At 33.6% G+C, this 13,403-nt stretch overlaps 2 protein-coding genes across 2 annotated transcripts; both read left to right on the plus strand.

The window, feature by feature from the left end:
* Positions 1-1,028: 1,028 nt before the first annotated feature.
* LOTGIDRAFT_177862 (hypothetical protein) lies at positions 1,029-7,751 on the plus strand (the record flags this gene model as incomplete). The annotated part of the gene is made up of 15 exons (XM_009048204.1): positions 1,029-1,142; positions 1,820-1,939; positions 2,108-2,193; positions 2,458-2,705; positions 3,189-3,232; positions 4,274-4,357; positions 4,532-4,535; positions 4,871-4,946; positions 5,178-5,403; positions 5,838-6,049; positions 6,310-6,423; positions 6,530-6,686; positions 6,922-7,035; positions 7,164-7,371; positions 7,600-7,751. The coding sequence occupies 15 exons, from the start codon at positions 1,029-1,031 to the stop codon at positions 7,749-7,751; spliced, it is 1,959 nt and encodes a 652-aa protein (XP_009046452.1).
* A 161-nt stretch (positions 7,752-7,912) lies between these two features.
* LOTGIDRAFT_156940 (hypothetical protein) lies at positions 7,913-13,200 on the plus strand (the record flags this gene model as incomplete). Its single annotated transcript, XM_009048205.1, has 8 exons — positions 7,913-8,054; positions 8,360-8,454; positions 8,689-8,772; positions 8,929-9,087; positions 10,093-10,227; positions 10,449-10,596; positions 10,732-11,454; positions 13,130-13,200. 8 exons carry the CDS (start codon positions 7,913-7,915, stop codon positions 13,198-13,200), a joined length of 1,557 nt encoding a protein of 518 aa, XP_009046453.1.
* Between the last annotated feature and the right edge of the window lie 203 nt (positions 13,201-13,403).

The following is a 13,403-nucleotide window of genomic DNA, read 5'->3' on the forward strand; positions in this document are numbered from 1 at the left end:
ATGTTAAAAAAAGACAGCCTATCGGTTGAAAATGTCCAACGAAGAGCGACAAAGATACTTCCCCACTTAAGAGATCTTACCTACCCTGAAAGACTCAAAGCTCTAGGTTTACCCACTCTTAAATACAGAAGAAAACGCGCTGACGTTATCCAGATATACAGATTTTTAAACAACATAGATACACTGGTAGACAAAAACATGTTCTTGATATCAACCTACAGTAACACCAGAGGCCATAATCTTAAACTGAACAAGCCACACACAAGATTGGATGTCAGAAAAAAATACTTTTCAGTTCGTGCCATTGACAGTTGGAACTCATTACCTATCTATGTGGTCAATTCAAAATCTTTAAACAACTTTAAATCTAATCTAAATTTGGCATGGAAAAACGACCCTGAAAAATTTCATCTATAGACTATAACCTGTGAAACGAACACAATTAATTACATGTATAAAAATGCGCACTCCATATGACATTCGTAACTCACGATAGTACGTGAATTTTTTAGACTCTTATATATGGTGTTCAAGAAGTCTACAAGCTTAATAAAAGACCGGTTTACAGTAAGATACAGTAAGATTTCATATATATTTCTCATTTTTACTTTAAATAAATTTAATTTATACCGCACGTACACTTTTTCCTGAATAACATCAATGGTTCAACCTATAATACACAAGTATAACTTATAGATGAAATTTATTCAAAAACATATCATAACACTTTTACTGCTAGGATTAACCTGTTTCAAACTTAAAACAGTGCGAAGTAAAAAAATATTTCGTCAAGGGAGGTAACTCTATATTCGATCATTAGATCGGCAGGTCGGTGAAATACACCCATCATAATAATGTCTCTTAAAAAATTCAAAGAAATGTATATTTAAGACAATAACTTAAATGTTATTTTATAAATTGACGTAAAAATATTAAATCATTAATGAACAAATTTAAATAGTTTAAATATTTTTACCTTTAAGAAAAGAGATTTTTGCTGCGGGTTACAACCGGCGTCAGAGAAGAAAATGGCGTTACAGAAAAAGAAAGACGGGCACCCAAACAACAAATTCTTTGAATCTTCCGAAACCATAGCACAATTCGACTCCGTTCGAACATGGCTTCAAAAGAACTGTCGAAAGGTATTTATACAATTCGCATATATATGCAATTTCTTCCTTGAATGGGTTCCAAATGGCGGCTTTTATCCCGTTTTTCTTTGTTTTGACTTTGTTGTTCTTAACAAACTTTCCATGGCTTGGTAGGTCCAGTTTTTTCATTCATTTCTATCATTTCTGGCCAAAAGATGTCAGTGCGAATCATATTATTGAGGAAATGTTGATATTAAATGAAGATCAGTCAGTTATATCTGTGTGCATTGCTTAAAGGTGCTGTCTCAGATCTAAGAACAATGATTAATACTATAATGGCTAGGTCTGTTGGTGGAAATTTGTTAAGACTAAGATGGTTAATTTTTACATGTAACCAATATCTTAGTTCTTTGTTTGATACCTTGACAACTATAGCAACTTTTCTTGAAGTTTGTAATGCAGCGATCTGATAGGGACTGCACATTGGCGAATGCTTCCAATCATAGTCCAAAACAGAGAGTCTGTAAAGAACATGCAACAATGTTTACAGTATTTCTATTGAGTGCTGTGATTGGGTCACTTGTGTGCATTCGGTGGTGTACAACCATTCAAATGGCTGCATTGTGTTATATAAGAAAAGTGGCTATTACAGTCAAGTTATATGATGAATATCGTCACCGCTGGACATTGTGAAGATGAATTGAATAATGGTAATGTCTTTCTTGCAGTATATCCAAGCAGATCCACCAACAAACAAGTCCCTGGCCAGTCTTGCTGTTTTACTTCTCCAATTTCAAGAAGAAACATTTGGGAAACATGTTACAAATCCACCACTTACGAAACTACCAGTAAGTTTTGTTATTTTTTACTTGTTTAGTAAGATTGTCCAATTACTGTAGTGTAAATATGCAGACTGTCAAAGTCACTTTTTCTTCTAATGTTTAAGATGACAACCTAAAAAGTGGGATAAGGCATCCCTTTGTATATTTGTCACCATAGTGATATATTTTTTTTAGATGAAATGTTTTATGGACTTTAAACCAAGTGGTGGATTGTGCAATATATTTCAAGCTGTTTATAAATTCAAGAGCGACCAAGGATGGTATGTGTTTCATATTTTATATACTCATATAAACATAATACTAAAATATTTTAACAGAACCTGAAACATGATGTTCCTCAGTGTTTCAATCTAAAGTATCAACATGTTTCAGTTTGTGTTTTAATATTTCTGTATCGCTCTACACAAGTCTTAGTTAACTATAAAATATTTTGTTATTGTAACAAAATACTGATTACGTATCGTGTGCTTCTTTATCATGTAGTTATTTATACTTAACGTTTTGTTCTGACAACTTTATTTCAGGAGAAGATTCGATCTTCAATCACCATCCAGAATGGACAGGAATGTAGAGATGTTTATGAATATTGAGAAAGCTTTAATACAAAATAAATGTCTGACATTACCTGCCATTTATATCAGACCTGATGTTGATAGAATATTAGTACCAAAATTAAAAGATATTATAAAACGACATCAAGGCACTATAACAGATAGTTCTGATAATGCTACTCATATTGTTTATACCTTACCAACTCAAGCACCTCCTGATGGTGAGTTTGTTTTAAGATTTGGTGACTTTGCATGCAAACATTGGAAAATGGTTCCAGACTTCCCTGCTCTGAATTTGTATGCTGAAATTTTCGGGGGTTGATTTAGGTCTTGAATATATGTAAATATTCTCCAGAAGTACTAGGAAAAGTACAAAAGTTACACAATTCCTTTTATATCTCAAACTAGGAAATTCAGTTTCTTTTTCTATTTAAGTCTTCTCTATATGTCTTTACTATAAATGGCATGGATTTGAAGGCTCAAATTTCGACTGTGACCGCTATTACTTCAATAAGCTTAACTTAGAATTTCCATTTCTGAGACTATGGTAGCATTCTCCAAACAAATGGCAAACCTTTTCTTTTCAAAAGATAGATTTTGTTAACAACTTAAGTGTTGAGCTTTAAGAAAAGAAATGAATTTGAAAAAAGACAGTTACAAATAGTTTGAATTTTTATCTTTTATCTGTTTTTGCTTTTTTGTAGAGGATTATTTCAGACCAGTATTGAAAAGAGATAAATATACTATGGTACATTGGTGGTATACTCCAGATAGGTAGGTTTCTATTTGTAATTTAATGTTTCAATTTATGTAGAATAAATAGTTTATCACTGGGAAGCTATGTACATTTTGAGGTTTCCATGATTTTCTATCTAATAACAACTACTGGTATTTAGTTGCCTGAGTGTTTCTCAAAATTATCTAAAATAATCTAAAAATTACTATAATTGTCATTTCAGTTACAATATGTGGGTTAGTGATCCCCCAATAGATTATGATCCAGAAACTCCTAGTTCTCATCAAGGTCCTTGGGAGGTAAGTGACTATTATGTATTTAGGAGGTCAAGTCATATCTTTTATCCTATAATTTCCTTTTACCACACAGTATGTCATTCAAATTTATCTATCATAGAAAGTACAGCATGTATTGATTCTAATCATGCATGTTGTATTTCATCACTTTTGGGTTGAAGAATGTTTGTATATTATTCAGGTATTTCCTAGTTGGTTATTATATCTAGAGGAATATAATGACTGTATGTTTGTATATTATTCAGGTATCTGCTAGGTGGTTATTATATCTAGAGGAATATAATGACTGTATGTTTGTATATTATTCAGGTATCTGCTAGGTGGTTATTAGATCTAGAGGAATATAATGACTGTATGTTTGTATATTATTCAGGTATCTGCTAGGTGGTTATTAGACCTAGAGGAATATAATGACTATATGTTTGTGTATTATTCAGGTATCTGCTAGGTGGTTATTAAATCTAGAGGAATATAATGACTGTATGTTTGTATATTATTCAGGTATCTGCTAGGTGGTTATTATGTCTAGAGGAATATAATGACTGTATGTTTGTATATTATTCAGGTATCTGCTAGGTGGTTATTAGATCTAGAGGAATATAATGACTGTATGTTTGTATATTATTCAGGTATCTGCTAGGTGGTTATTAGATCTAGAGGAATATAATGACTGTATGTTTGTATATTATTCAGGTATCTGCTAGGTGGTTATTAGATCTAGAGGAATATAATGACTGTATGTTTGTATATTATTCAGGTATCTGCTAGGTGGTTATTAGATCTAGAGGAATATAATGAATATATGAATGAAGAAGATTATTTAGTTGAAGATGAATTTAATGTAAGTAATGATGTTTTTATGTATTATGATATTTAAAATGCATAGGAAATATATTAATTTGCAACCATTTGGGTCCTGTGCTGCCTTTGTGCTATTCACAAGGTTTTTTAAAGCACAACTTATATGTTACTCGATAAGCATTGTCAGGAAAAGTGTTCAATTTCCGTGTTGCAGATAAGTAGAAGTTTCATTTCAAACTTGATAAAAATTATATTGCATATATAAAGCTTGTTACTGGTACAGATATTTAGTATCATGTTAGGATAGATGTTTAGTTTTCTTTGTTAAGTTATCTCCAGTCTGTTATGAATTTTCATATTGCAGGGTGATGTACCTGGTAAATCAAAAGATAAAGTGAAGAAATCAAACAAACTGAAACTTACTGTTGATGATGTAAGTTTATGATATTATACATACTGATTATTAAAGAACAGAGATCTGTATTGAATGTTCTTTGGTCTATATAATATTTGATTTGTATATGTTAACTATTTTAGTTATCAACTGATGTAGAAAGAAGTAAAAAAGACAAGAAATCAAAAAGAAAAAGATCACCTTCACCTGTCCCAGATAAAAAGAAACGTAAAAGGTATACTTCTATTCTTGAAGTTATTGAAAGTGTCAAACATAGAGCTATGTAATCCATGAAGCCTACATAAGAGAGAATTAAGGAGATACCACCCTTTAAAGATACCAAATCTGCTTAATTTGTCGTTGCTTGAAGCTGCATAATGATTAGAACACACACAAATCAATGCATATCATTTGGTCAGGTTTTATCGGCATGGTTATGTTTATAATTGTTGTATTCTGTCAACAGTACAAGGACACCAGGTGGATCCAGTTCAACAAAGAAGAAATCAATGAAGGAAGAAGAAGAGGAAGAAGATTTAACTAAAGATATGGATGAACCATCACCTGAACCTAATATACAGGAAGTCAACTTACCTAAACAAACTTCCAGTTCACGTAGTCAGAAAGATAGTGAGTTACAACCTATTAAAGGTGCCACACTGATGGATTTGGATGAGGAAACCAGTGAAAAGGTAATATAGCAAATGTTATCGGTCATTAAATCTTTAATATTTATTACTCATTTACGAAATGTTTTGTAGGTTTTAGGTGAGGGAAACCAGTCCAAAATCAAAAGAAACTAAGTTGACTAAGAGCACTGATGTGAACATTGAGAATGTCTCTACACGTCACGTGAAAACCAAGAGGTTGCTTAGCAGCATGACCACGCTACAGCTTAGATTAATTTCTTGTGGTTAGTCAAGGGCAATAATTTGGCTAGTACTGATCGATAATATAATTCATTGAATCAATTCACATTTGATGATTACAGACAACTGATCTTCAACTTTAATCTTCAATTTAAGTTCAAATTGTTTGTCATCAATGCCCCCCAAAGACACTCAGTGTCTGAAGATTGCACAGTGTGATGATTGTATATTTCTGTATGCTAATTTCATTGAACCAGGTTGATGGTGAGAAGGGTGAAGCTACACCAGCTAGTGAAGAAGGTAGTAAGAAGGAGAAAGATGACCAGGATGATAATGTTACAGAACAGACACATCACATTATTGTACCTAGTTATTCAGCATGGTTTGATTATAATTCTATACATGCTATAGAAAAACGAGCTTTACCAGAATTCTTCAATGGTAAAAATAAATCAAAAACACCAGAAATGTAAGTTAAATCAACCCTAACCCTGCTTTCTGGATATTTTTGTGTTTGTATTGATCATAAATTTTACTCTTATCAGTTACAGTTTAATCAATGTGAAAGGGATTGTCAAATATTGTAATGCTTCAAAAAAGATGTAAATATTGTTTGTTTTCGAAGAGGATTTCGGGCTTCCTATGCTAATTAATGTAGTGTCTTCTCGCATGAAAGGTTACAGTCTGGTTATAGAAATAAAACTTATGGTTTGCACTTTTCTTTTTCAGTATGTTGGCATATCGTAACTTTATGATAGATACCTATAGATTGAATCCAACTGAGTATCTAACTAGTACAGCTTGTAGAAGAAATCTGGCTGGTGATGTATGTGCTATAATGAGGTAAGATAATGTCAAATCTATATTAAGGGGAATTGTGTGAAATGGGTTTCTATCAATGTTGATTGTGAATTTTGTTGCTGTAATATGCATTTTTCTCTTTTTTTAGGGTACATGCTTTCTTAGAACAATGGGGACTGATCAACTATCAAGTAGATGCTGATTCTAGACCAACCTGTATGGGACCTCCCCCAACATCTCATTTCCATATTATTGGTGATACACCTTCAGGATTGGTTCCGATTAACCCACCTAGATTGAATCAGGTAATTTATACAATATTTAGAAGAATTCTCAAAATTGTAGATTTTATGTTTGTGTCTATACAGTGTAGAGGACCTCTGATGCAGCCTAGTCTTAGCTATAGTTTTTTCTCTTGTGCTGTATTTGTAAATGTGTTAAAATCTTTAGTTTTCATACTACTAATATGGGCATAAGAACCATATTCCAGAATTTATTAAAAGCTCATACTGTTCATCATTGTAACTATGTATATTTCAGCCATCTGCAGCACAACAAATTGTAGATTTAGATAAGAACAAAGAGAAAGATGATGGAAAGGAACTCACCAGTTTTGGTTTGAAGTCTGACATGTATGCTAAAAAGGCACTGAAGGTAGGTTCTTTCTCTATCCAACAATAATATTCCATTGAGCCACATTTCCTTTCATTTCAGTCTAACAATGCTATATTAGTGTTATTGAAATGAACTTATTTGATGTTGTTACGTGTGTTTTTCTACAGAGGTTACAAGAACAGAACCCTAATTTACGATGTAGAGAATGGACAGATCAAGAAACACTGTTATTATTAGAAGCGTTAGAAATGTATAAAGATGATTGGAATAAAGTATGTGAACATGTTGGAAGTAGAACACAAGATGAATGTATTCTACATTTCTTGCGTTTACCAATAGAGGATCCTTATTTAGAGGAAGATTTTGGTCATCTTGGTAAGTATCATCTTCCGGAGGCGGTGTACTGGAATAGTAAGCATTATGAAAGGACGCTCCAACTAACTTGTTTCTTGCGTTTCAAAATCCATTAAAGTTTGTTTAAGCTTGGATCCTTTTGTTCTAAAACTTTAAAATCTAAAGACAAGTTTTAATAATGTATATAGGAATCTTTATATCTTTAAGGAAATAATCATGGAATTAATTTTGTTTTTGATTTTTTTTCAGGACCTTTGGCTTATCAGCCCATACCTTTCTCACAGAGTGGTAATCCTATCATGTCAACTGTAGCTTTCCTAGCCTCTATAGTTGATCCAAGAGTAGCTAGTGCAGCTGCCAGATCTGCATTGGGTAGGTTCTATTTTAAATTTTTAAAATAAGTCAAGTTCATAGTTCTCTGATTCTGTTCATGTTTTTGTATAATATGGATTATATGCTTATATTTATATTATGATAAACTTGTGTAAAACATTCCTTCAATTTATCATATGGACTTTGTTTTCATTTATCCTTATTATTCCTTTCAGATGAATTTTCCAAAATGAAGGATGAAGTACCCCCTACATTAGTTGAGGCTCACAGTAAAATGGTATCTGAAGCCAGTAAAGAAAATAAAGTAATTGATATAAAGACAGCTTTAGAGAAAAGTGGTATTGCTGGAACTGAACCTGAACCAAAAGAAGGTGTGTTTCTGTTTAGAAAGGGATTATTGACCAAGAAGTAATATCGGTCCATATTTTTGTAGTTCTCTCCCTTGTACAGTCAAGCATGAAATCCATTCTGTCTAATTGAACAGGAATATTCCATATACGAGAATACAATGCCTCAGATTTTCAAAAAATTCTTTATGATATTATAATGATTTGAGGATAAAAAAAAAACAAGTTCCTTCCAAGGTCGATCTGTTCTCTTGACTTATAATGTACTATAAAGGTTCTTAGTAGCAAATGTTAACTTTGTATTCATGACACTAAACATTGTTTTCTAGAATCTAAAGAAGGTGAGAAGGATGTAAAGAGTGAACCAACAGGAGATGAGAAGAAATCTGAGGTTAAAGAAGAGAAGAAGGACGAGGAAGAAAAGGTTGGTCTTTTTAGAGCTTAGATACTTAGAGCCAGCACAAACTTACAATGATATTAAACAAAAAGATGATGTTTGATGTTTTTAAGAATAGGCAGAATTAGTCTTTAGCAGTACAATAATTTAAATGAGATATATTTTGTAAAAAAACTAACACGTCTTTAAGCAGATCATTTTGTGAGTGACTTGACCAGTGTCAAAAAATGTATGTTTGAGTTTGTAAACTTTTGATTGCAGAAAGAAGAATCTATGGAAACTGATGAAAAGGAGAAGACTGAAGAAGAAAAGAAAGATGCTGAGAAAGATGATAAAACTGATGAGGTGAGTCTATATTTATGCTTAGATTGCTCTCTGATTAGTGAGCCAATGTGGAATCTTGAGAATCAGTATTTCACATAATCTTATACATACATTACTAATCTTTAGAGGTACTCAGTTGAAATTTAGGTTATTTATTGAATCTTTGATGTGTTATAGCAGAAAGCTGACAAGGAAGGAGAAGCAAGTACTGAAAAGAAAGAGGAAAAACCCAAAACAAAAGAAGACGAAGAGAAATTAGCAGAATTTAAGGAGAAAGATGGAAATCTATCATCTGCTGCAGCTGCTGCTTTGGCTGCTGCTGCTGTTAAAGCTAAGGTATAGAAACTTAAACGTAATTTGCTATTTCCAAATCCTGATCATTTGTTTCATAGAGATGCTTTTAGTGATAATAAATATGTTAACTCTGATGTATTTGAATTACATCTAGTCCAATCCAGGTGTAGACTTAGTTTGTATCTTTGTTCCCCCCTCTTTTGCAGTTATTGATGTATTGTCAGTGTAAAAGAACACATCTGTTTATATGCTTACTTTCAACTTAATATGATCATTTGACTTGTGTTAATCAAAGGAACGTTTTGGCAAAATTGCTTTCAATACTTGACGTTTTTCTCTTTCAGCTATATTGTGCAACTCGTGCTCACTCTACAGGCTACAATTTTTTACAGATTCTTTTCATTTTTATTTTGTGTGTCAATGTCATTATGAAGATGATCCCTATTGATTTTCGTGATGATCGGATAATTTTTCACCGAAATATCGTGTCTGACTTGACGTTTTACTCTATTAGCTATATTGTGCAGCTCGTGCTCACTCTACAGGCTACAATTCTTTACAGATTCTTTTGATTTCTATTTTGTATGTCTATGTCGTTATGAAGATGATCCCTATTGATTTTCATGATGATCTATCGATTTTCATGATGATCGGATAATTTTTCACTGAAATATCGTGTCTGACCTGACATTTTACTCTATTAGCTATATTGTGCAGCTCGTGCTCACTCTACAGGCTACAATTCTTTACAGATTCTTTTGATTTTTATTTTGTATGTCAATGTCATTATGAAGATGAGCCCTATCGATTTTCGCGATGATCGGATAATATTTCACCGAAATATCGTACCTGACTTGACGTTTCACTCTATTAGCTATATTGTGCAACCCTGTAGTCACTAAAGACTGTTAATCATTTCTGACAGCTGCCAGTTGGCGTATGTTACCTTGCCTGGCAAGCTATCTTGTTTATAGGTTAGTGCTAGAAAGTGCATTGTTCAATTATTTGCACAAATTATAGATTGAGCATATTATGATATATTTTCAGCATCTGGCTGCAGTTGAAGAGAGAAAGATCAAGAGTTTGGTAGCTTTACTGGTGGAGACTCAGATGAAAAAATTAGAAATAAAACTACGTCATTTTGAAGAACTAGAGACTATCATGGATAGAGAGAGGGAAGCTGTAAGTTTTTATCCAAGATGTATTTCAGATAAATACCAGAGTAACAAGAAAATACAAGAAGTTTAATAGTACCATAAATTATATGATATGATTGTGAACGCCCACAATCAGTCAGTACACTACTTTGTCGAAAAACTGCAATTTTCATGATGAAAATACTTCCACTTGACCTTGCAATTTCATTTATCTGTCTTTTTACTTATTATTTTTTCAAATTTTAGCTTGAATATCAACGGCAACAATTACTGCAAGAAAGGCAGCAATTTCACTTAGAACAGATCAGAGCAGCTGAACACAGAGCTAGACAGATTGCCATGCAGCAACTGGCCACTGAACAACGTCAACAATCCTCACAATTTGGTGTTGCTAGTGAGTATATGTTTTAAAAAATATTTTTATCTTGAGTAAATCAGAGTTAATTATAGCGAAGATATACCAGATTTATGATAAATGAGGCATCACTGACAATATTGGAATATGTAACCTTTTATTTCTTTATTTCAGGTCCTCAACAACCTGGTGGATCAAACATGGTTAATGCTTCTCAAAATCCTAACTTAACCAATGTTGCTAATCAAAGCAGTTATCCCATGCATGGCTCTCCTATGCCACCACAAGGTCCAACTGCTCAAGCATCAAGTTCTCCTGCTCCCCCTCCTCAACCAACTGGCTCATCAACTCCTCAGCCACCTACAACCCAAACTTTTCAACCAGCTGGCCAACAAGCAGCCATGACTCCACAGCCAACACCATCACAGCAGCCATTTTCAACTGGACCTCCACCATCATCAACACCAAATCAGCAACCACCTTTCCCACAAGGACAAGGTTTCTCATCACAGCCTGGTGGACATGGAGGATCTTTCCCTCCACATTCATCAGGACCAATGCCTACAGGAGCTTCAGGTCAGGTTCCTCATCCACAGTTCCAACCAATGGCTGGTCCTGGACCTCATCACCCACATCAAATGGGTGGTCCAAGCACACTTCCTCCAATGCAGGGTCAGCAACACATGATGCCAGGTTCTCAACCGTTTCCATATCCTCCTAATCAGGGTATGCCACCTCAAGGCTATCCAGCTCAAGGCCAACCACAACAAGGCCCTGCTTATGCTTCTTTTCCCCCACAGCAAGGTGGTGCACCAAACCAGTTTCTGCCTTCAACAGGACCAGGCATGCCACCACAGTGCACTCCATTACCTGCTTCTGGTCGATCTGGTCCACCTGGTAAGAATGGTGTCTGAATGTTGTTATGATTCTTTTTTCATGTAGTTGCCATTCTGTCATCTCTTCTAAATCTCTAACTTTAAAAATCACCCTATTTTTTAACTCAACATTATTTAATCTTTATTTTGTTTTTGTCACTAGAGCATTGTTTGTTTTTAATTTGTTTGTGAGCATGTATGGTATGAATGCTAACAATCACCCCTCTAACTTCTATTACTCATGGTACTTGGAATGACTTGACTTATGTATGTCCATTGCTTTTGATGTTTTGGGTGAATATTTCAAAATTTAAGTCTGTCAATGTGTAACTTTGTGTGATATGGTTTCAGTTAAAACTGCTAAAACAGTTTTAGCCTGTGATTAATATTTTATTGGAAAGAAATTTCTAGAACCCTGTGTTGTGGATATGGGTACAACATTCAACAGTTTGTGGTATTGTTCTGACATCTGTGTTCGAATGTTAAATTTTTCTACAAATAATAAATAGATATTATTGTCTTGGCATATCAGCTTCAAAACTGTACTAATAGTTTGATATCGGAATAACTGGTGTTGGTGTATTCTTATAATGAGTAGAAAATCTAAAAATATCCTACAATTTGGCTGAAAATTGTCTCGTTTGCCCATGTTTTATCAATTTTTTCAATGCAAATTCATTGTAAGACTAACAGTATTTTTTATACGCCCACATTTAAGATGGGCGTATATTGTAATCACCCCGTCGGTCCGTCCGTCCGTTCACATTTGGCTCGTGCTCACACTACAGGCTACAGTTCTTTATGGATTCTTTTGATTTTTATTTTGTGTGTCAATGTCATTATGAAGATGATCCCTATTGATTTTCGTGATGATCGGATAATTTTTCACCGAAATATCGTGTTTGACTTGACGTTTTTCTCTTGCAGCTATATTGTGCAACTCGTGCTCACTCTACAGGCTACAATTTCTTACAGATTCTTTTGATTTTTATTTTGTGTGTCAATGTCATTATGAAGATGATCCCTATTGATTTTCGTGATGATCGGATAATTTTTCACCGAAATATCGTGTCTGACCTGACGTTTTACTCTATTAGCTATATTGTGCAACTCGTGCTCACTCTACAGGCTACAATTCTTTACAGATTCTTTTGATTTTTTTTTTTGTATGTCTATGTCGTTATGAAGATGATCCCTATCGATTTTCATGATGATCGGATAATTTTTCACCGAAATATCGTGTCTGACTTGACGTTTCACTCTATTAGCTATATTGTGCAACCCTGTAATCACTAAAGACTGTTTAATCATTTCTGACAGCTGCCAGTGGGCGTATGTTACCTTGCCTGGCAAGCTATCTTTTGAAGTTGATGTTCCAATTCACATAGAGGTTATCAATAACTTGCAAGACAGCAGTTTCTATATTAAAATATTTTAAGGGCTTTTAGTCCAATAAATAGTCAACTAGTTATTGTAGCTCAAGTGACATAGAAGTCATCTCTGTTCATAGACCCTTGTTGTCCTCAATAAAAACCACTGATAATGATGTCTAATGTTAATTGTGAAAATTGCTCTGGATAGTGATAATTGAGGCTTTTCATGACTGATAAATTAGATCATGACATTCTTTGTATAAAGTTTATTATAAAATTGTTTGATAACATAGGTGTTAATATTTTTCTTGGTATGTTTTTCAGGTGCAATGACTCCAGAAGGTGGAGAGATGATGAATCAAGGTGGTGCTCCTCCCCAACCTACCAACAAATAAATACAGAATCTCTGGTCGATAGTTGTATATATATATATTGCTTTTCATTTCTATCTCTATCATTCAATATATTATGTGCTGCATTTTATTGTCAAATTGTTGGATATTTCTGACTTTCATGTACATTGTATTTTTTTTTAGTTTAAATGACTATCTTGGAAAAACTTCTATTAATTTTGAAAAAAACGAAGGGATCGATAAAG

Source organism: Lottia gigantea (genome assembly GCF_000327385.1).
Source record: "Lottia gigantea unplaced genomic scaffold LOTGIsca_12, whole genome shotgun sequence".
Classification (NCBI taxonomy): Eukaryota; Metazoa; Mollusca; class Gastropoda; family Lottiidae; genus Lottia; species Lottia gigantea.